At 48.0% G+C, this 22,356-nt stretch overlaps 1 protein-coding gene across 11 annotated transcripts in view; it reads right to left on the bottom strand.

The window, feature by feature from the left end:
- Window positions 1–17: 17 nt before the first annotated feature.
- Window positions 18–22,356, bottom strand: part of SRPK2 (SRSF protein kinase 2) — a 227,021-nt gene continuing 204,682 nt past the window's right edge. For 7 of the 11 annotated variants that reach the window (XM_067042808.1, XM_067042814.1, XM_067042813.1 and 4 more), the window contains 5 exons: window positions 20,671–20,771; window positions 20,449–20,556; window positions 15,591–15,660; window positions 14,888–14,980; window positions 18–3,801 (listed from right to left, as the gene is read on the bottom strand). In XM_067042808.1, coding sequence (XP_066898909.1) covers window positions 3,617–3,801; window positions 14,888–14,980; window positions 15,591–15,660; window positions 20,449–20,556; window positions 20,671–20,771 — 557 coding nt within the window. In that variant the 3' untranslated portion in view covers window positions 18–3,616. Of the gene's footprint in view, window positions 3,802–14,438; window positions 14,532–14,887; window positions 14,981–15,590; window positions 15,661–20,448; window positions 20,557–20,670; window positions 20,772–22,356 lie in introns of all 11 variants that reach the window. The other 4 variants (XM_067042812.1, XM_067042809.1, XM_067042816.1 and 1 more) reach the window with 2 other exon arrangements.

A 22,356-nucleotide genomic window follows, 5' to 3' on the forward strand; every position in this document is an offset into this window, starting at 1 on the left:
GAAACTACTGTGCTACGTAAATGCTACACACATTTACTTATATCTGACATCGTACAAAATGAATCCATTCCATTAAAGCATCCCATGATTCAACCATAGACTAATTTACAACTGTTTGAAAGTACAGAATATTTTACCTAAACACACAGGAATATCTAATTTGTACATGTTAGAACATGACTGGAAATGTCCTACTGATGAGCCAAAATTAGTTGAAAACCTTTACATTTACTGTCTAGCTATAGTATTTAAAAGAGTAGCAGGAAATTTCACAAATTTGTTTTGGGTGTACAAAACTAAAGGAAAAAGGCATTCTTAGCTCTCTCAAGTGAAATGAAAATGGCCTCTCAAGTGAACATTTTATTGCTAAAATACAAAATGCTAGTTACTATTTTGGCATAATAAGTTCTTTGTCTTCTACCTCTCAGGAGGATTAAGTATAAACCAATAGTAGTGACAGTATTTGTCAACACATATTTCACCATCCAATTACTTGAGATAATTTGACACAGTATACAAATTCTGTGTATTGGAGAAAAAAGTAAACAGACTAAAAATGATTAAGATTGGCAGTAGTATGTCATGTTTTACACTTTTAATTTCCATTTCCTTTTGAAAAGAGCTACATTAACACAGCTGTGTTTAGGGCTCAATCCTAATCGAGTTTTAGAAGAACTTAGGTCAACTTTGCCATCCTTGATTATCAAACAAGATTCTACTTACGGTATTTGCTAAAGAAATACCTGTCCACGAAGAAGTGGCTTTACATCATCCAGTCATCCACCGGCCCTCTCCCCACAGTTTCAAACAGAAGACAAAGTTAACTAGCATAGTGAACTATGAATATTCACACCTCTTTAAAAGGACTGTGCTAAAGGTTTAAATTCCTCATAGTTTTAGATTTGCCTACTATGCAAATAATGTATACGGAAACTTTTCTGTAAACTGCATTAATTTCTAAAAAAAATGAATGGGAGAAAACTGGAATTTAAGAAGTAATTTCACCGGCAGATACAAACCGAAGTTCTCTACCCCAGCTGTTAACTAGCTACGGATGGATGATCCAAGTACGGGAAGAAGTGAGTTAGTAAATCAGTTTTCACCTAGAGAGCTAATGCTTTTTTGAAGCTCCTATTATACCCACTTTTCCTCTGCCTCTTTGGGGCAGTTCTAATTTCCAGACAGCCAGCTTCTGAATCTGCTGTCATCACATATGTGATCCACTGCTTGTCATTTTCCATGATGACTTCACATGGACTAGAGAAAGGAAAAGATAGGACAATTCAACTAAAATCACTGAGCTGGCTATAGTGTTTTGCATAACCAGTGGTTCTCGTTTAGCTTATGTGCATTCATCATCGTTGAGCCACCAAGAATCTGCTAAAAACCATACCATACCTAATACAAATGTATATTCCTTCTAGAACAACTGCTTTTACATTTATAAACTAGTTAGGCTATTTTATCCTAAATGAGAGATCCTTAACAAAATTCGTAATTATGTGGATTATTTTCTAACACGAGCCAAAACTGTATATTAGACAAATTTCATTCAAGTGTGGCATAACCCTGATAAAAATTCTTAAGGACTTACGGAAGACATACATGAACTCCGTGGTTCTCGTGAGAATGGTTCCTGTGCAAATGATGGATGGCATCACTGGTCTACAGCCACTATCTTTCACAGAGTTCTACAAGGTCACCTACAGCCTCAGTAGAAAAATTTAGCATGCACATTTCATAAATGAATGGTATCTTCCACCTCACAGCGATATGATCTAATGCTAACTCCTAAGAGGATTACGTGTCTTGTTCCCTCACAGTGAATACTGTTAAGAAGAAGAAAGAAAACTGACAACGCGCCAACAAAATGTAACTAGTATGTTTTTGATGAAACTTGAATGAAAAAGGTTCACAGAAATTCTAGGTAATGGATCTATACTACAGCATCTTTTCTAGATCCGTATCCTACCCTTACAAAAAACAATGAGTGTTTTCCTCGTATTAAGCCTTAATGCATGTTCTACAACTACATTTCCTGCTACAGGAATGCCAATACTTCCTTTAGTTCTGGTTACACTACATTAAAAAGGTAGCAAATGTTTATTGATTCTATCGCTTCAAATATAGGCCAATGACCAAGGCAATGTCTGAAAAAAAAAAAAAAACCCCAAACACTTTAATTTTAAAGACAACTGCAAGCACCTCAAACAATGGATTAGTTACAACACTTGTTATCTTTTCACAATCTAGTTATTGCAAAGGCATATGGATAAATGTTAATGGACAAAGTCAAGAAAAACGAGGCACCTTGAGGAATGTAGAACAAACAAAAAAAAATTCAATCCACTGATTTCTAAAAGAGGCTAAATGTACCTCTATGTATTACATTCTAAAGTTGTATTGCCTACTATGGTTTGTGTTCTGGATTCTACAGTTTTAAGGAAATGCATAAGCAAAATTATGCACAATCTGCAAAGGGAAAAAATCATTTTCTCAACTTCAATGCATGGAAAGACAATGAAAAAGCTAGTAAAATGTGTTGTAGCCACACACAAAACTGTCTCTGGAATGAATGCAACCCCTGTTACCTCTGAGATGTTAGTATTCTGCCCACTGCACTGCAAATTGTACGTATCATACCTTGGTTCTAGACAAACACGAGCAAGCTTTTCCAAAAAAATATATTTTTTCATTCCACACACTGAACATGTTTCTCTTGTCCAATTTAATCTATGTAGAGTTTAACTTACAGGGCTTGGAGGAGGCAACACCACATGGTACCAGGCTACCACATTTTTAAAGGGAAATTGCTCTTTTTCCTTAAAAGTACCTTTAATTTAAAATATGCAAAAATATGAATGGGGGTCCTAAACTATAATACGTATTTTAGAATGAGAAGCATGTCTTTTCTTTGTATAAAGTGCCATATAGGGAATGATATAACCCAGAGCCAGTTGTTTAAAATCCAGTGCAAAAGGACTGTCATGGAATGAAAAGTTTGCACAACTCCTCCGAATAATTAAAGTCCATTACATGCAACTTAGGCTACAAAGCACTCAAGACTGGGTAGCTTTTCTGAAATTTGAGTCCCCATCCCATATTTAATGGAAATTAACATTTACAGGGTGCATTTACATACACTATAATACAGGAATGATGTCCCTTTGCCAGAAGATCAAATTGTACATTTCCTTGCTATTTCTTGGTTCCAACTTGATAATTTCTTAAGATTGTAAATTATATAGTACTCAGCTAAAATATTTCTTCATAAATAGTTACAAAACCTGCCAAAACACAAGGAGGAAAGTATTTTTCGTTCAAAAAAATTGACATTTGAATGTCACACAACACAAGAAACAATGCTTAGAGACATGTTATCGTTTCCAGAAGTAAAGTGGGTCAGTAACTACTAAGCTGAAGACAAAAGACTGCCCTTCCCCAGGATCACAGTGCACAGAAAAGCAAAATGTCAAACGACAGTACCTCAAAGCAAAATAAAAGGTCTGAGGATGAAGCCAGCTCACTTGTAATCCTGTTAAGAACGAGAGTCCCCCTTTAGGGCCAATGCACTGGACAACACGTGCCAGCTTAGAACGCGTGTGTGCAGAATCTGCTAAGAATTCAACCAGGGATGCCGAAGGCATTCGCCAGCTGAGGCTCGTTTTTCTGGAACCATTTCTAACATTGGTATCAGGAAATCTGTAAACTGTGCAGCATCTTCATGGGGCCAACCATACTTTTCCACAAGTACATCAAAGAGGCTCCAGGGCTTCAGCTTGGTGATGTGCCGCAGTTCTCCTACAGGGAAAAACAGGCATGTCAAGAAAGCTCCAACTGTGCATGTCCCATTGTTGCTCCAGCCGGGTTCTTTACAACGAAGCAGATACCTACCTGCTCAACACTACATGACAACAGAGGCCAGCTTTCCCACAGACGAAAATGTCACATTTCAAGCAAGCTTGATGAATATAAACAAGGCTTCATTTAAAAAGGAAGAATTCATTTGTATCAGTTCCAAGTTTCTTTAAATAAGCAGAGCATGCTGAGGACGCCCAGAATATTTTCATTTGCAAAAGACTGACCGAGGCACTCTCCCCAACTTGGGATTCTTTGCGATTTGCAAATTTGCTTAGAAAAAGCTTTAAGATACATGCTATTTAAACTCCTTGGACCATTTTTTCTGCAGGTTACCATGCAAAGAAAGGGGAACCTTTTCCTCTGGAAGAGCGCTGTTCAAGAGAACTTGACAGTAGTGATAGTGGAGGCGTACTTCACAGGTACTGTCCAATACGGCCGCTGCCAGCACCACGTGGCTACTGAGCGCTCAGGACGGGGTGAGTGCAACTACGGAACAGAAGTTTACTTTTAAGTTAAGTTTAAATAGCCACAAAGAGCTAGTGGCGACTGTACTGGACGGCACAGCCCTAGAGCCAAACCCAGATCAAATACCATTCATCTCCACACATTTGTTGTAAAGTCTAAGCTATCAGGACAGCAATTTATAAACCCTGAAGTTATACTTTTCAAAATGTGCTGTAACTGCAGTAGGAAAAGTGTGGGCTACGAGCAGCCCTGACAGAGTGACTGACAGGCTCGTAAACGGTCCACGAACTCGAACAGCCTTGTGCGCAATAGGAAAAAAAGTTATTTTTAAAGTCAAACTGCCAAAAGGACAGGAGGACTGTCCTCTGTCTGTTCACAGGAGCCGCGCACCGAGAGGCTGCCTCCGTTTGCCCCGCAGCTCCCCTCGTCCTGGTGCCCAAGCCGCCGACAAGGGCGCCCTCACACAGAGGCCACTTCCCCTCCCGCTGGCCCCCTGCTGTAACCTAACCATCGAGGGGGTTTGTACACGCGACGCACCGAGAGAGGGTCAGTCCGGGGCTCACAAAGGTCTTCTCAGGAGGCCTGGTCTGCTCCACCCACTTACTCAACTCAGTGTAGACACACACCCCTCCTGTTTCTTTAATCGTAAAGAAGATAAAAGGATATCACAGAAAATTACAAAAACAAAGGAAAAAACGACTGGCGATCCACCCCGCGATGACTCTTCCTTTGGGCCTGCACCCGTTCAACCTGCCTCCTTGTGAGCTGGTCTGCACACAGAGTACTCGTCACGGTGTGCACACAATTCTCAACACGGAAATCACTAGAAGGTATTTCTCCGGAAAGGGACTGGGTGTTAAGTAAGTTCCTGGCTCCCAGGTAAAGACGGGGGACAGAGTTAAGCGTGGAGGCTGCAGGTCCGGTCTATTGTCCCGAGGCAGGTGCACCCGCCCTCTCAGAGGAGAAACACAGTCCCCGTGAGAACACGTGGGAGGACCACGACCGTTCGCCCCTTTCACCCAGAAATCCCTGCCGCAGGGACCCCGCCTAAGGAGATAAACCCAGGCACCCACCCACCCGCCGTGCCCCCAAACTGTGCGCACTGCAAAATTACATACGTGCGCAAAGTTACAAGGGCTCAGTCATCGGAGAACGGTGGTCAAAAACACAGCCAGCCACGGTACACCCACCTGACGAGGAGTAGTTAACGGCACTCAGTAACGTGTGGGAAAGTGTATGGTAATGTGTTGAGTAGTAACATTAGTCAAAACTGTGTTCTACATACAACCCCAGGAGTAATTTTCAAAGTGCCCATAAAGGTGGAAAACAGGTGCTCTGAGACACCAGCTTTGTTGTAAAGTTGTTTCTTTCTCGTTCTGCATTGTCTCTAATGGAGCTCTATTGATTTTATAGTAACTGCTCATCTCACCAGGGCGAGGTTAGAGCAAATGAAGAGAGCACACACACAACACGGTGAAACCAGCTCCGCGGGCGGAGAATGTTACTCTGACCTGGAATAAACGCTCGCCAGGTTTGCAACTGCTGAGCTCGGTCTGCTCAGGCCCGCTCAGAACATGGGAAGCTGCTCCTGAGGACACAGTTCTCAGACAGACTAAACTCCATCAACAGGCAACAGAGTACAATCTTCCATGAAAAGAGAGATGCTTTACCACGACAGGTGCCTTAAAATCTACGTAATAACAGTGATGAAAACAATACAAAGGCTGGAAAGCTATACCGAACTAGCCGACCCGATAAACTGATGAAAGCGATTCCAAAGGAAATCCTAAAATATCTGACACACTTTTGACCAGGTAATCCCACACAAAAAACTGTACGTGAAAAGAAACTGTCTGTAATAGGAAAATATGCAGTATGCAAAACAGTCCTAAATACCAAGACACTGAATACATAATCATACTGCAATATAACAGAATAGTGCACTGCCTTTAAAAAGAACAAATATGTGGATCATGGAGATAGGTGGAAAAACTCTATAATGCCAAGAAAGACGAAATAAACTCGCCTTGGCCCTATGATCATATACACAACTTCTTATGTTCAATTCCACGATAAGAAGAAACGCTGTCTTAAAAAACAGTTGATATGGGCCTCCCTGGTGGCGCAGTGGTTGAGAATCTGCCTGCCGATGCAGGGGACGCGGGTTCGCGCCCCGGTCCGGGAAGATCCCACGTGCCGCGGAGCGGCTGGGCCCGTGAGCCGTGGCCGCTGAGCCTGCGCTCCGCAACGGGAGAGGCCACAACAGTGAGAGGCCCGCGTACCACAAAAAAAAAAAAAAAAAAAGAAAGTTCATAAAGGTTACTTAAAAACAAACCCTAAGCTCCCAAACTTGTGCGTCTATTGCTAGAAACGCCAAGAACAGGTTCCTCTGATGAATACGGGCTTCAAGTCCACTCACCAACTCCAGACTGGCCCATAACACACAAGAAACACAGCCACCTCCACTCCCACCACGTATAAAACAAAAATAAAATAACCAAACAGTACAACACTTTAAAAACAATTTTTTACTATCTGTCCTATTGTACAAGTAGCTTTTACCTTGACAATTTTTTCCCTTAGGAAAATATACCAAGATGTGTTTCGTTGAAACAAATTGTGCCAATAACAAACACTTGATTGTGAGTCTTTACTTTTTAAACCATTTCCAGCCTTTCCTTCCTAAGAATACCGAGTAATACGTAACCTTCCCTCAGCATCAGCTCTCACCCACACGCAGGCCACCCAGACACCAGCAAGGCCAGATGGGCAGCTGCCTCTCAGGCTTCCTGACCCACTCCGGGGGCGGGGGGTGGTGGGGTGGTGGGGGTGCAGAATCACCCTGACAGATCAGGGAAGGCTGACAGGGAGGGGCCCTGAGGGAGGGAAGGCCACTCTACACGCCAGCCTCAGGTCATCAGGGCGCTCCCTCAGGAAAACAGTTAAGTACTGCTTCCGTTATACTCCTCTTGAATATTAAGTGATTTGTCAAGGAAAATGTATTATACTGACTATGAAATTTCAGCATTCCAGAATTACACACACAAGCATATGAGGTTTTACACCACACATGGGGGACGATAAAGGGAAATCCTGGTATTCTAACTCCTGGTAACTAGAAAAGAAACCATGATATGAAATAAATTAGGATAAATCTCAAAAGCATACAAATTAGAAAGGAAACCTATCAATAAATACAGGTACAAAGCAAGACAAAAAAAAAAAAAAAACACAAGAAATTTGAACAAATTCCTACAAAGTACATGTAGGTAAATATGTGAGGTGAAGATCTGTATTAAACCGTACCTCCCACACATAAAACAGATCCTAGACCTAAGAGCTAGAACCATAAATTTTTGGAAGAAAACTCAAGAATAAATTTCCATGACCTTGAAGTAGGCAATGGTTTCTTAGATGTGACATATCAAAAGCACAAGTAACAAAAACAAGAAACAGAAAATTGGACTTCATCAAAATTAAAAACCTTTGTAATTCAAGTATCACAACATATGCGTTCAAGAGAAATGAAAACATTGTGTCCACACAAAAACATTGATGTTCACAGCAGCGTTATGCGTAACAGCCAAAAAGTTTGGGCGACAACCCAAATGTCCATCAACCGATGGAGAAGCCTGACGCGGTCCATCCATACACAAAAAGAACGGAGCACTGATTCATGCTGCCACACGGACAAACCCGGAGAGCACTAGAGTAAATGAGACGGGCCATGACAAACATCGACATATTGCATGACTCCATTTATATGAACAATCCAGAACAGGCGAATTCAGAGAGACAGAAAGTAGATCAGGGTTGCCAGGGGCTGAGGGTAGGGGGATGGAGAGTGAGTGCTCATGGGCCCAGGGTTTCTTTGTGAGGTAACGAAAATGTTCTAAAATCAGAGACTAGGTAATGGTTGCAGAGCTGTGTGAATATACTAAAAACAACTGAATGGCACACTTTGAAAGGGTAAATTGTATGCTGTGTAGATTACACCTCAGTAAAACTGCTACTGAAGAACGGGCACAAAGCAAACAACAAAATAACTTTAAAAGAATTCCAACGCTGTGTTACAGGATGCAGTAAAAACAAATATCTCACTACTGCGGAGCTCATACTAAATGACAGGAATAAATGGGATGAACTATAATAGAATTTACCTGAACCTGTTACAGCAATTTCATTGTTTTTTGTTTGTTTTTTGTGTTTTTGCACCACATGCTCAAATTTGAATGAGTGAAACAGTAATTCAAAGCTACTCTCGGCTCGTGGTCTGTTATTCCCCACATACCTTTGCTGTGTGTTCTGTGTCATTACAGCCAGCCTCCGGGCTGCAGCACTGTCACGATCACACACTTATCTCCACCGCAACTCTCGCTGGGAGGCCTCTCACGCAGCCTCCATGCGGGGACCCAGGGCAGTGAGCCTGCCGCCAGTGATGCCAGGACGACGGGCGTTACCAGGACTGCCTCAGCACCGAGGGTCAGCCACCGCCCCGCTTCTAGCTCACAAAGACTTCCATCTGAAACAAAGACTGGGGGATTCCGCGGCGGCGCAGTGGTTAAGAACCCGCCTGCCAATGCAAGGGACACGGGTTTGAACCCTGGTCTGAGAAGATCCCACCTGCCGCGGAGCAACTAAGCCTGTGCGCCACAGCTACTGGGCCTGCGCTCTAGAGCCCACGAGCCACGACCACTGAAGCCCGCGCGCCTAGAGCCCGTGCTCCGCAACAAGAGAAGCCACCGCAATGAGAAGCCCGCGCACAGCAATGAAGACCCAACGCAGCCAATAATAATAATAATAATAAATTATAAAAAAATAAAAAATAAAGACTGGACTCAGGTGGAGGCTTTCAAATGTAGTAAGTCGGCAGGGAGCCACCTTCACCAGGCACCACCCCCCAACCTGGGCTCCGGGCAGCAGGCAGTTTCTAAAGGAGGCAGACGGAGCCCCTGCTCGCACGGAGCTCAGCTTCTGAGAGAGAGTTTACCACAGAGGGGGAAAAAACAGACCTCTTATAACACAGATTCAGTGCTTCAGATAACATCAGAGTTAAAGCAGTTGATGTTTTAAAAGTTCTGAGACTCACTAGTATGAAGAAACTTTTCTAGTTATCTCCAGAATCCAGTTCCCGCGGAGACCGGCCCAGATCACACTTCCCCGCAGGCCCATCTCGGCGTACAGCTTCTACAGGACAGAGTGAGGCCTCGCTGAGGCCTGCGTCTCGCCTCCCCAGCATTTCCAGGCCAGACACCCCTCACGTTCACAAACTGCTCTAAGCCCACGTGTGCAATCTGCCTGTCTTCACTGCCTACGCCGCATGGAAATGCTATGACCGAGAAGGTTTTAAACTTGAAGCCACAAAAATCAAGTGGGGCAGTGACCATCCTATCCTGTATGGGCCAAACGCCACAGAGGGGCTTTTCTCTTCACAGCAATAAGAGAATCTGATGATTTCTAGGTAATTCTGGAGCTAAGTTAAAATCATTCTAACAAGTTTCATCTCAACATTAAAAATTAAGAATAGTGCCTCTTTTAAAACCCAGCTCCTGGGATTTCCCTGGCAGTCCAGCAGCTGGGACTCCACGCTCTCACTGTTGAGGGCACAGGTTTGATCCCTGGTCAGGGAATAAGATTCCACAAGCAGCGTGGCGTGGCCAAAACAAAACAAAACTAAACACCCAGCTCCTGAGTTTCACCCTCCGTTCTCACCTGCTCCTACACTCTTCCTCATCTTCTGCTGGACGCCACTTATCCTGATGCCGTCCCCTGCAAATGCACTCCTTTGGCTACACGCAAGTTTCTTGCATGCTCTGAAATTCTCCACTGTATTCAAGAGGTCTTTGGTCTGACACACACTATCACTCACATAGATTACAATACACTCAATGCCCTCATCTAGAATCAAGTAGTTTTTCTTTTTTAAAGTTAACTGTCTCCTTTCATACTTGCATTCTCAATACAGCAACTTCTACTAAAATGATGGCTACTGATGGCTCAACAGAGTATCTGCTCAGTGGCACACTCCTGGCTGTACTGTTTTTCTCACCATCACCTGAGGGCTGGGACACGTTCCCGGGTTTGTGTCTTAGTCCATTCAGGCTGCTATCACAAAATATGACTGACTAGGGAGCTTACAAGCAACAAATTTACTTCTCACTGTCCTGGAGGCAGGGCGCCAGCACAGGCGGGTGAGGGCCCTCTTCCAGCCCAGAGATTTCCTGTGTCCTCAGGTGGCGGAGGGGCTAGCGAGCTCTCTGTGTCTCTCGGTAAGGCACTACGCCATCCACGCCTTTCACGCCATCCATGCCTTTACACGCCTTCCAACAGCCCCGCTCCTAACACTGTCACCTTTAGGGGGTCAGGAACGGGTTTGGAGGAACCCAGACCACAGCAGGACAGCATAGGGACAAAATCCACAGAGGTGCTTACTTCTGTTGGGCCACACCTTGACACCCTGACCAAGATGGCTTTCCTTAAAGACCTTTGGTGGCTAATGCCCACACCCAAAGGAATGACCAGCAGATTAAACCCTAACAGGGTGAGAACAGTAATTATATTCCCAGCCACAAAAATCCAGCTCAATTTTTTTTTTTTTTTTTTTTGCGGTACGCGGGCCTCTCACTGTTGTGGCCTCTCCCGTTGCGGAGCACAGGCTCCGGATGCACAGGCTCAGCGGCCATGGCTCACGGGCCCAGCCGCTCCGCGGCATGTGGGATCTTCCCGGACCGGGGCACAAACCCATGTCCCCTGCATCGGCAGGCGGACTCTCAACCACTGCGCCACCAGGGAAGCCCCCCAGCTCAATTTTAATAAAATGCCTGGCCAAGAAATAATTTAAACGAGTAGCAGTCATTTTACCCTGAATTGTAAGCAAGAAGACGCCACTCAGCTGCATTTGATGTTTAGCTTTAATGCACAGACCCCGCTCTTCTTCCCTGGCCTCGGAGTGGGGATGAAACCTGCTTTCCACCCAGGAGAACGAAGAGCAGGCTCAGCCCTCTCGATTCCCACTGCTTTTTGCCAGCGCGAGGTAAGCAAATCAAAAGCAGTTTTCAGTTTCACCTTTCTCTATCAGTTCTGGCACAATGGTGTTTTAGAAAAAATTTTAAATGGATACATTTAAGAGCCCATTATTTCCAAAACGTGTACTCACTGCCCTTAATGGGAGAGGCATGCCAAAACACATTTCTAATGCAACCCTCACTCCTCTCATCCCAAGGGACATGGTGAAATCGGCTTCAGGCCAGGCCCTCATTCCTCATCGTACTGTTCCCCAGACTTCTGTGAAAACCCTAAATCCCTTTTGAGTTCCACAGCTACCATAAACAAGCAATCATCAGGAAAGAACTTAAGTCCCAATTCCCAGTCATTTTAGGGGATTTCTTGCCTAATCATCCAAGGGAAGGAAAAAAGGACTCTAGTCACCACAGTGTTAACACAAGTCCACGTGTCGTCGGCCTGTCTCTACCAAGGATGCAAGATGCACTTCAATTCCACAGGCCACCTTCAAACAAGCTCCTCACAAAAGAGCCCCCACACACAACTCCTACAGCACACGTATGTAACAGTGTGATGACGGAACAGCAAGGCCCCGTGCAAGCACTTTATCCCGCCATCTGGGCGCTTATGGAAAGGCCAGTGTGAACGCCGCCCTCCAGCACGAGGCACCCAGGACGGAGGGCTGTGCGCTGGAACCAAGCACTCGCCAACATCGGCCCCCCAGGTGCGGCTCAAGTCCGCTGAAGGAGCCCCACAGGTGGGCTGTGGAGAGGGCTCCAGGCCCACGGCCGGCTCTCGGCTGGGACTCAGCGGGTGTCGCCCCCAGTCCCTGCAGCTCAGACCAGGGGCAAAGCCTAACCGGAGGAAGAGTCGCAGAGCAGCCATCTCCACGAGCAAACCTGACCACAGGCCGCTGGCAGGGGCACCTTCAAATCATTTGCCTGACTTCTTTTTCTCACCACTCAGGGCCCCCCACCGCCCCTTGTTCCTCTTCAACGTCTTCCCCACCGTGCACAGTACTGGTTCCTCACCCACAGACAACAGAAGAGACGGCAGAGCCCAGCCACCGGAAACAGCCTCCTCGCTACAGAGGCACGGGCAGCAGCGGCCTCACGATGAAAGGAACGATCCTGTGTGCCTTTGCTGGCCGTCGGTCCTCACCACGCCCGACGCCCGAGGTGAGGAGTGAGGCCCCACCGCGCACTCTGCTCGAGGATCGGGGCTGTGGTCCAGAGCCCTCCTAGGCCCTCTTCCCTTCCCCTCCAGGGCACCCGCAGGCCAATTCCGCTACTTGCCCGACAGATCAGGCTGCCCGCTCCTGGCTGCCCTCCCCACCTGACAGTGGTGAAAGCTACAGCCGGGGGCAGGTCATCTACCAGCCAAGTCCTCCTGAGGCCCAGGCCATCTCCCTTGGGCTCTGAAAACACTCTGAAATGTGGAAGAAGGAGTCTGCTTTGATTAAAATAAACACGACTCCCCAGGCCACACCATCCCAGGCCAAAATAATCCAGAGCTTTCCCTTGCTTCGACTATGTTCAAATAACATTTTCTGGAAATTTGCTAGGAAACAGCCCACTCTCTCAGTCATACTGCTGTCCAGTTCACAAGGCGCACAGCACTATCCTGTTTATAACTCTGCTTTAGCAATAACGGAAACAGTTCCTAATGCGCCGCGTGGTGCAGACATCCTCTCACGCCTCCTTGTATCAAGGACGCGCTCGCTGGAAGTCACCCCCGCTGACGGCCTCGGAGACGACACGACGCGCCATGCCCGGCCCCCCAGCACGCTCCAGCCCCAGCTGTGCCACTGAGCACGACTTGAGGCTGCGTGAGAGTCTGGGTGTGGCGGGGGAACCCCTGTACCTGCTTAAGTGACCCAGACTCGAAGACCAGAGTCTCAGAACAAAAATTAATAAGTGTCCGAAGAACATTTTTCCTCGACAATTTTTTTTCCCCTCTGATGAGCTTTAAAAAGGAAATAACAAGATATTGCATCCAGTTACATATTTCACAGGCTACCCACAGGGCGTTCCCCAAAAACCTCAGAGTTGTGGTCAACGCTCTCGAGAGTATGTGAGCGAGAAACCACTGTCTTGGCATGGTTCGCTCTCAGGCCTCATGCATTCACGGGGAGATGGAATTTAAGGGGTAAGACAGGACTGGTTAGCTGAACGTCACCAAAGTATATCATAAAAGGTTATTGCTCTACAAGAATTCCTTATCTCACAGGAAAGTAAAACGTCAAACTGGTTTTCCACATTTGGCTAAAGCAGGGGAGATAGGGTATCTAGTACTTGCAGAAATTTCTAGAAACTCCATGTCCCGCTCACATCAACTTTAAACAGTTCTTTTTTAACGGGAATTGCACCACTCCCCCACCTCCAAATCAAAGCTGGAAAAACACGAGTTAAGAGGACTACCTATGCTCACGTCAAAGACTATGGCACCGGGGAAGGGCTCTGTAAAAATAAATTCCCCGAGGCTTTGGGGCGTTTTTAAAAAACTGATCACTAACTAGGGACTACACAGGGCAAAGAGAGTTGTTCTAGGTCATGCCAAGGAAGATCAACGAGAACTGCAATATTAAAATAAGTCACCTACAAGTACAGTGTGAGGTAATGCACTGGGAGAAGAGCGTCTGACTTATAAGAATGTGAGGCACACAGGACTTCACAGGCCCACACCCCTACAGAAACAGTTCAGACACGTGAAACAGGACGCAGATGGACAGTCATTAAGTCCAGTCTCTAGGCCACCTCTGCTCCACTGCAAAAACACTCTGGTTCCAGGAACAATGTGGAAAATGGAAAGGTAAGCCTAGCTGCTTTCTAAAAAATCATTTAAACTCTTTTACCAATACTTGAATACATGAATTGGTGCTTAGCGTAAAGGAGAGGTGTGGAGGTGGTCAAAGGATTTTCAGAAGACTGTTCTCTTACAAAATTCTTATTCCACAGATATCAGATGATTCTTTATTTCTTGAGGGCCGTCTTCAGCAGACTCCCCCAGCGGTTAAGTCCAGATCTTTCTCCACTGCCCAAACGCGAACGCACAACTTCTCCTTTGGGAGAGGGTTATGCTGAAAATTAGTGTTGCATAAATACCGTTACCTTTTCTGGTGAAAAACTCCTTGGAATATTTCCCCAACATAGCGTATTTTCGAGGGACTTTCCCCAGCAGTTCAATGATCAATGCTATGTGATCTGCATTGGGAAACATTGCCAGCAAAACAGAAACACACGACAATTTAATCAGTACACTGCATGCAGACACTGCCATCGCCCGCGCAGACAGAAACAGAGTGCAGCATCAACAACCAGAGCACAGGCTCTGCCCGAGTGGCCAGATTCAAGGCACCGCAGAGGAGCTGATGCACAGGGTGACCGCAGGACGGGGCCAAGCAGGGGCTCCTTCTCAACTCTGAAGTCAGCACAGGAATTCTGCTGGGTTGCTTTTGGAATTTAGGAGAAAGGCCTTTGTCACCATTAATGCTACAATCAGCAGCTGCTATTCCATTTCTGTCTGCATCGTGGCGCTTTTCAAAAAGAAGAGGTACTACCTCTGCGATTGAAGAATTCCCGAGAATATTTTCCAGACAGAGCAAAGTGCCTTGGGATACTGCCTAGCAGCTCTATGATGTGGGCTATGTGGTCTATGGAGGAGAGAAAAAAAAGGATACGGGAATGGGAGGGGCAAAGGGAAGGATGGGATAAAAGAAGAGGGGAAAATTGAAATTAGTAAAAAATCAGAGATAGAATCAAATCAACAATGTGTGCAGCACATCCACGCAGAGGCTTCTGGGACTGGCAGGCCTCAGGCCCCATCTGGAGCATTAACGGTGACTGATGCCAGCTCACCCTAGGCTACCCCAGCATCGCAAGCAAATAAGCATGGAGATGGTCAGGTCTGCAGATGGGAATTCAAGCCAGAGTTCCCTGGTTTTCAATTCAGCCCCCAACAGGACAGAGAAGTGGGCAGCAGATCAGTGGACAAAAGGTCCACGGAGAGGCTCCGGGTCTGTCCCGCCTGTCCTCTCCCGGCCGGCTGGGCTCAGGTCTGCGGGGGCGGGCTGAGGCCCGAGGGCTCTCCAAAGCATTGCGGGTGCCAGGAGGCTCTGCCCAGTCACTGCAGCTGAGGGGGCTTCAGGCTCAAAGGGAGAGCATCTGAATTTGGTGCTTGAAAACGAAAACACGGCTCTATTTCGCTGCAAAAAGACAATCTTCTCCAGAAGTTCAGGACTCTCAGCAGGCAGCAGTACTCACCTTCGTCTCTGGAATAGTCTTCCCCAGAATGCGGTTCAAACAGATAATCTCCCGTTGCCAGCTCAAATGCCTAGGATACAACAGATGACACGCTAAGCGCTTCAGAGAGACGGGCCTCAGGCAGGCCAGCAACTTTTTCTGGTACAAGAGACCTACATTTTTATGAGCATCTGAATCAAACCAAAGAGCCTCCTGAAAGGGCTCAACACCAGGCTTTCTCTTCTTCCCAAAAGTTCAAAGAAGCTTCAGAAATATTCTTGTACCTCTGCTTCACTGTGCAGGAAGCAGCCGTGTGCGGGCGTGGCCGGCGCACTGCACTCTAACCTGAACGGCAGAATGCGGGCTCAGTCTAAGGTCCAGGTCTGTCGGACCCCAGACCCCAGCTGCAACCTGCAGGCTAACCTGGCCCCAGACCACGGCTGCGGCTGCTCCCCTGAAGCAAAGACCTTCACGTCTTAGCAACTGGGGGCTCCTTTCAGCAACTCATCATCACTTCATTCACTTCTGACTCAACCAAAGGACATTCTAGAACCGAAGAAGCCCCTCTTGCTCTGTCCCCCGGGGCCAGGAGGAACCAGACCCCCGTGCAGCCCGCCCACCCGAGGGCAGCCAGGAGAGCGGCTTCCTGGTTGCAGGGCTGTTCCCACCAGGGTGCTGGGGCCGGGAGGGAACGGGAGGGGCACTGCTTTCCCATTGCTGCCCCTGAGCCCACTTCCTTTGTTCACAGAATCAACTCAGGACTATGAGCTTGAACTTGCTGACAATACATGAAAATGACAGCTGCTATCGCTCTGTTGATCAAATACCATGTTTTCTAAAAAACACGTTTTAAATGAGAATTTAAAAGAAGTTTTAAAAAGAACAAGCTAAATCCCGTGTTTGGTTTTTCCCATACTTACTTCTCCTGTGCTTAGATCTCCCTGTTCTGGAGGCTCTCAGGGGCCGTCCCCGCTTCACCGAAGCCTGTGGGGCACCGCCCGCTCCTCTCAAGGTACCGCCCTCCCCACGGGAGCCTCGATGAGCCTGCGGCGCACCAGCCCGCCCTCTCCGCTTCCCTCGAGGATCACAGGGCCACAGGGTGTGAGCGGGCACCCGCAGGGGAAGTCTCGTCTGCCTGGGGCGGGGCCCCTCTCACAAACCCAGGAGGGCGCACTTAGCCCAGGACCACATCGCTTCACCTTGTATTTTTCTTTTTTAAGAAAGGAGGGAGGTGGGGTGCCAAGCCTGTTGCCTAGTTCACAGCTCGGGACCCCTGCCCTGAACTAGACCTGGGCCTGACGTGCCCAGTCTCAGCACCGAGTATGTCAGGTGGCCGGTCGTCCAGGCGCCGAAGGGCCTCCCTGGCTCCACCCAACAAACAATAAAGATACTAGGGTCAATCCCAGATCAGGGTGAAACACCTCACATTTGGCCACTGGTCCATGGGGAACAAGTGGATGACACACACTGAACGGCCAGAAGCATCTTTCTCATCTGGGGCACAAGCCAAGAGACAAGGGTGAAACCCTAATGGAGAAAGCAGACCCCAGAAGTCGCATGATCTAGCCAAAGGAGAGCTCCAGCTGCTCTTGACCGTCCTCGGGGCCTCCCTCACTCTTCTAATGAACGTTCAAAACCACTTCAATCTGGCTGTATGTACTTCTGACAGCCTAGCACTAAGACATGTCCACTGGGTGTTCTTTGAAAGACGACCATTGTGATTAGCACCCGTGTATTTCCACGGACACACAAGTTGAAGAAGCCTATCAATGCAACGGTTTAAAAGAAAAAAGGAAGAGGCAAGATGAAGGCTCCCCCGTCATGTTATCGGGTCCTGATTCTCTGAAGCATGATGAGATTTTTCTTAACAACTAGGACACAGACAGCAGGCAGGGTAAACACACATCACAATGAAAACATCAGCCTCTATACCTGACAGCTTGCTTTTATGCTGGCAACTATGAAACCATGAAAAATTATTGCCTTCAACTCATTAAGTTACTCTCAATATAACCTCTGTTACTCTCAATATAACCTCTATTATTATTGTTTATTTTTAATACTTGGGAACTCTGTACTCGGCCCAATCCCCTCAGAGGGCTTTCCCTTGGACCATCCTCCGTCCTCAAGGCTCTGGGGAGACCAATAGCCCCCCTTCCTGAAATGCCAGCGCCCCACGTCAAGTATCCCATTCTGAATAAATAAGGTCACGTATGCCTTCTGTGATGTGACCACTGCCGAGAAGTTTGGTGAAATGGGTCAGACTGGCTTTTCTCGTCTCTACAGAGCTGACTGAGGCTCACCGTGGAGCCCACGCGAAGACGCCTATTCAGGGACTCTGAAACACAAGCGCAGGGCGAGCAGTGCCGGGGCCACACGCCATGTTGAGATCACGCACACTTACATCTGGAGGGCTCCAAAGCGCAAGAAAAGAAAAGGAGATTCAACACCTGGCAAAGCCCAGCCGCTCTGCCTCACGGCGCTGCCCCTGCCCAGCGGTGAAAGCTCTCCTCCCTGCCGGCAGCACAGGCACTTACCAGTGAACACGGCTGCCAGGCACCACTCTCAGCTCCACTAGCGTCTCTGTAAGATTGGATGCCCTTTATAACAAAGAACCCGGGGCTTTACCACCACGAACAATCTGGAGCTTTACTACAGCTGGTATTATGAATTTAACGTACTGTTTCATACTTAAACCTCAACAGCAGGGTGGAGCAGGCAGAGACGCCTCATCTTCACCAGGTGCTCTACGAAGAACAAGAGGGGACCTCTCAGCCATGGCCTCCGGGGAGGGGGGAGGGTGGGAATGAAGGCTTGCCCCCGTTCCCAGAAAATCACCCTTAAACCGATTAAAAAGAACTTCCTAAGCAGCCCTAGAAGTACGGAGGGACCTTACGCTTCACTTCTTGGGAAGCGGGAGGCAAAGGAGATGGAGTGAGCGCTTTTCCTCCGGGGTCTGCTCCTGACGTTGACGCCACTGTTCACAGCGACTGCAGGCTCAGCAGGACAGGAGACTGTGTGGGGGGACAGACCCTCAGCTCACAGAAGGCCAGACCGAGAGCCCGGTGTACAACTGTCCTGACAGCTCCACCATTATCCTACTACATCTGTGGTCTTGTCCTATTTTTCTGGTTATATCACCAACATTTAACACCCCGAATTAGAAGCACAGGATTTCAGAGCTGAAAGAGCCCGCAGAGTGTAAATGAGGGCAGCCGCGATACAGCCCCTTCTGTGCTGCTGGGGAGGAGGAGGGCCTGGGCTCACCACACCCTGAGGGTCAACACCCCCGCAGCCTCCCACTGCTTCCAGCCCCCAGCCCCCTCCCCACTGCCCCATAACTCACCCACAGGGAGCCTCACCCCTGTCCACACAGCAGGCCCTGCGTTCTAAGGAACCATGACACGTCCACCAATTCTCTCTCTCTTTTTTAATTTAAAAAGAGTTATTAAAAAGAAAAAAGACTACAGAGTGGCTACCACCCCTCACCCCCTGGCCTCTGGCCCAGGATCTCCGACCCCTGCCCTCCTCCCACTCTAATAACCTCCGTCATTCAGAAGTCAGCCCCGCCCACCCGAAGCCATCTGGTCCACCAATTCTTTTAACCCTCCTGGTCCATACCTAGCAATGCAAGGGCTCAGTTTTTGATACTTACTGAGAAACTTAATTTTAAAATTATTCTCTGGCATTACCCGTCAGAGCAACACGGGAACAGAAACGCACACTCTTCTAGCTCTGTTGGGCCACACTGGCTGCAAACTTGAAAAACACAGAACATCCACTTTTTTCATGTTGTTTTAGCACGACTTTGGCATCAGAGGACACACCCAAAAGAAGTGCTACATTAATCCTTGAACAACAGACAATTACACTTATTCTGCATTGTTTTTTTAGTGAGAAGACAAGTACCAAGCTTTACACACATGCCATGCCCTTTCATTTAAATATCAGAGGAGAATTTGGAGAAAAAATGAGGAAAGCATGAAACATCATGTGAAGCAAGAGACACATGCATCCCCTTTTCCAACAAAGGACTACAAAGCTCAGCCCACTAAGAGGAAGGTGACAAACTGACCAGGAAACAGGACCAAGAGAGAAACTGAAACTGGCTTATGGACGAGGGACCACTCATGCTTATCGGTGCACAGGTAAGGAGAGGTGAGAAGAGGCACTGGTGGGGCTGAGGAGAGCTTAGACACAACCGGACTTTTTTGATGCACGCAAGGGGCGGTAAGAATGGCTACATCATGCTGGAGAACCAAGAGGCATCTGGAGGCCCTGAGGAAAACCGTCGCTGAGCCGCCTAAGGGAACACACTCGGTCAAACAGGGTACAGGCGGCTGCTGATGCCTCAGACGCGGCTGGACACAGCCCAGAGCAGTAAGCCAGAACAGTCTCTAGACCCTGCTTAACAGAAGGAGAGAGACTGAACACTGGTATGTGGGGAAATCCTCTCTCTGCTGCAAGGAGATAAGGGCTGTCAGACCCGCTCAGACAGCCTCCCCCTAAATCACAGCTGTCTCATCTTCCTCCACAGCCTGAGTGAGGGGGAAACGGCGTACAACCTGCAGGCTTTCAGGAGCCAACAGGGACTCCCTGAAGTCACTGTCACCACAGCGGAGGTCTGAGTCTCGGGGCCACGGGCTACAGAGGGCCTCGCGAGGTCGTCTCTCACAGGACCAAACCAAAACACACACCAGGACACGCCAGAGAAGGTCTCTTAAGACACCCAAGGCAGCCACCTTCCCCTCACCCACCCCTCAGTGGACAACCCCCACCGTCAGAAAGGTTAGACCACAGGCCCTGGTGAGGCTGCCCCATCATGGGAACTAAAAGGATGAGCCTGTACACAGAGGAAAATGGCAAAGGCCGTTCTTACCATACACGCCGTACTCCAAATGTCAGCAGGGGTACTGTAACCTGCTCCTATTAAAACCTCTATGGATCTATACTGACGCGTCTGGATGTCTTCTGTGAAGTGTTTATGCTGGAAGGGAACAGACTGCATTACCGTGGAGGAACACAGACATTAAACGAGAGAAAAAGCATCTTCTAATACATGATCACAACCGAAATGTTTTAGAAAGAAAACTCTACTTACCACCCAACAAGCGTTTCCCAGGTCGGCAATTTTAACTCTAATTTTATCTGCGTTCCGTGGGTCCAGGGGGTTCACCAACAGGTCGGCTGCCCGGGTCTTTGCTGGCGTGAGCAAACAGCAGGACAGTTAGTGCCGGGGCTAAGTGCTTTGCGTGTGTGCACACAATGCTTGCTGGGCACGGTCTCCTTTTCTAGAAAAGTGGTGGGTGATCATTTAGGCCTGGAATCCTGTAAGTTGAACTCAACAGAATTTAAATTCTTGGTCTCCGTCTCTGGAAAATACTTCACAAGAGAGCAAATTGCCCAGAGACCCCCACGGACACTGCCTTACCCTTTTCGCCTTTCTCCCCATCCTCCACCGAGCAGGTCAGCCCTGCTTGCTTCCTGTATCTTTTGGCTGCTCCCCATTAGGCCGTGCCGGTTCCCTAACGGATCCTGTCTAGCTCAGAAGTGCGTCATTACTCGACGTGAGGGTGGAGAGGACGCTGCCCAGAGGGTGTCCATCCCTTGCTAAGGGGCCCGCAGCCCTCACCTCTCCCTCTGCCTGGGCCAAGCACAGAGATCCCAAGAGTCAGACGACGGCCGATCAACAAAGACAGATTAAGGGCAGGGACTAATCCATTCTGGTTTAGCTGTGGAAAAGGAACGCGCCAGAACAGAGGTCTCTTGAGATGGCCCGGCCTCACGGACTTGTCAAATACTCAAGCCACTCTCTACCCCCGGGAGCCCTGAGGAATTCTCAACAGTAGGCACGGGGCCGGGATTCTCAGGGCTGCGGGGCCAGAGAAGCTTTTCAGACAAGCACAGACCAGGCCCGCAGAAAGCACAGCTAACCAGGGGGCAGTGACAAAGGAGAAGAATGGGGTGAGGCCCAGACAGAAAATGCTGAAGTGACTCAGCATCTCCATCAAACCTCACCCTGACCGGCAAGCTGGGATTTCTGGTAAAGACGAGATGTAACCATGGCTGTTCATTCATTTCAGAAGTAATTCTGAAATGGCACTCACAGACAAAACAGAAGAGCCCACTCAATGCACAATATTAAACACCCTTTAGCTCACTGGAAGGTGGGCCCTGCTGGAGTGACTGTCCCTCCTTTGGGCAGACCCGTGCTGTGGAGCTCGGCACTCCAGGGGGGCAGCAAGGCCAGGCTGCGTGCACCGTGCGCCCGGCAGGGAGGGGGCGACGCACCTGGGACCTGGGGCGCCCACAGAGCTCCCCAGGAGGGGCCGGAAAATGCACGAGAACTCTGGCAACGTTTCAACCCTCAAGACCTGCTCCTCAGACTTACGGATCAACCCAAGCCAGCCAGGCCCACGCGTTCCCTTCTTGCTATCTGCCCGACACCACGTCCCTCTTTATGAGGACACTGATCCACAGTGAGGCCTCACCAAAGGCCAGGTATGAGCCGAGGAGAAGAAACACAGGAAATCAGAAACGATGAGAAGGACAGCAGCACAAAGACACACACAAAGAGGCAAGGTGTTCACACTGAACAGGGAATGGGCTGGGAAACCGAGTTCTGGAAGAAACATAAAAATGCCAACCCAACAGACAGATGGCCAGCACTGGAAATGGCCTAGATGAATCCCTCATGTCATCTAATAAAGGAGACTCGGCAGGCAAGAAAATGGAATATGAGGTTTGCAGAACTGGATTCAAATCTGTTTCTACGTCTGTAAGTTAT

This window comes from Kogia breviceps, chromosome 9 (genome assembly GCF_026419965.1).
Source record: "Kogia breviceps isolate mKogBre1 chromosome 9, mKogBre1 haplotype 1, whole genome shotgun sequence".
Lineage (NCBI taxonomy): Eukaryota > Metazoa > Chordata > Mammalia > Artiodactyla > Physeteridae > Kogia > Kogia breviceps.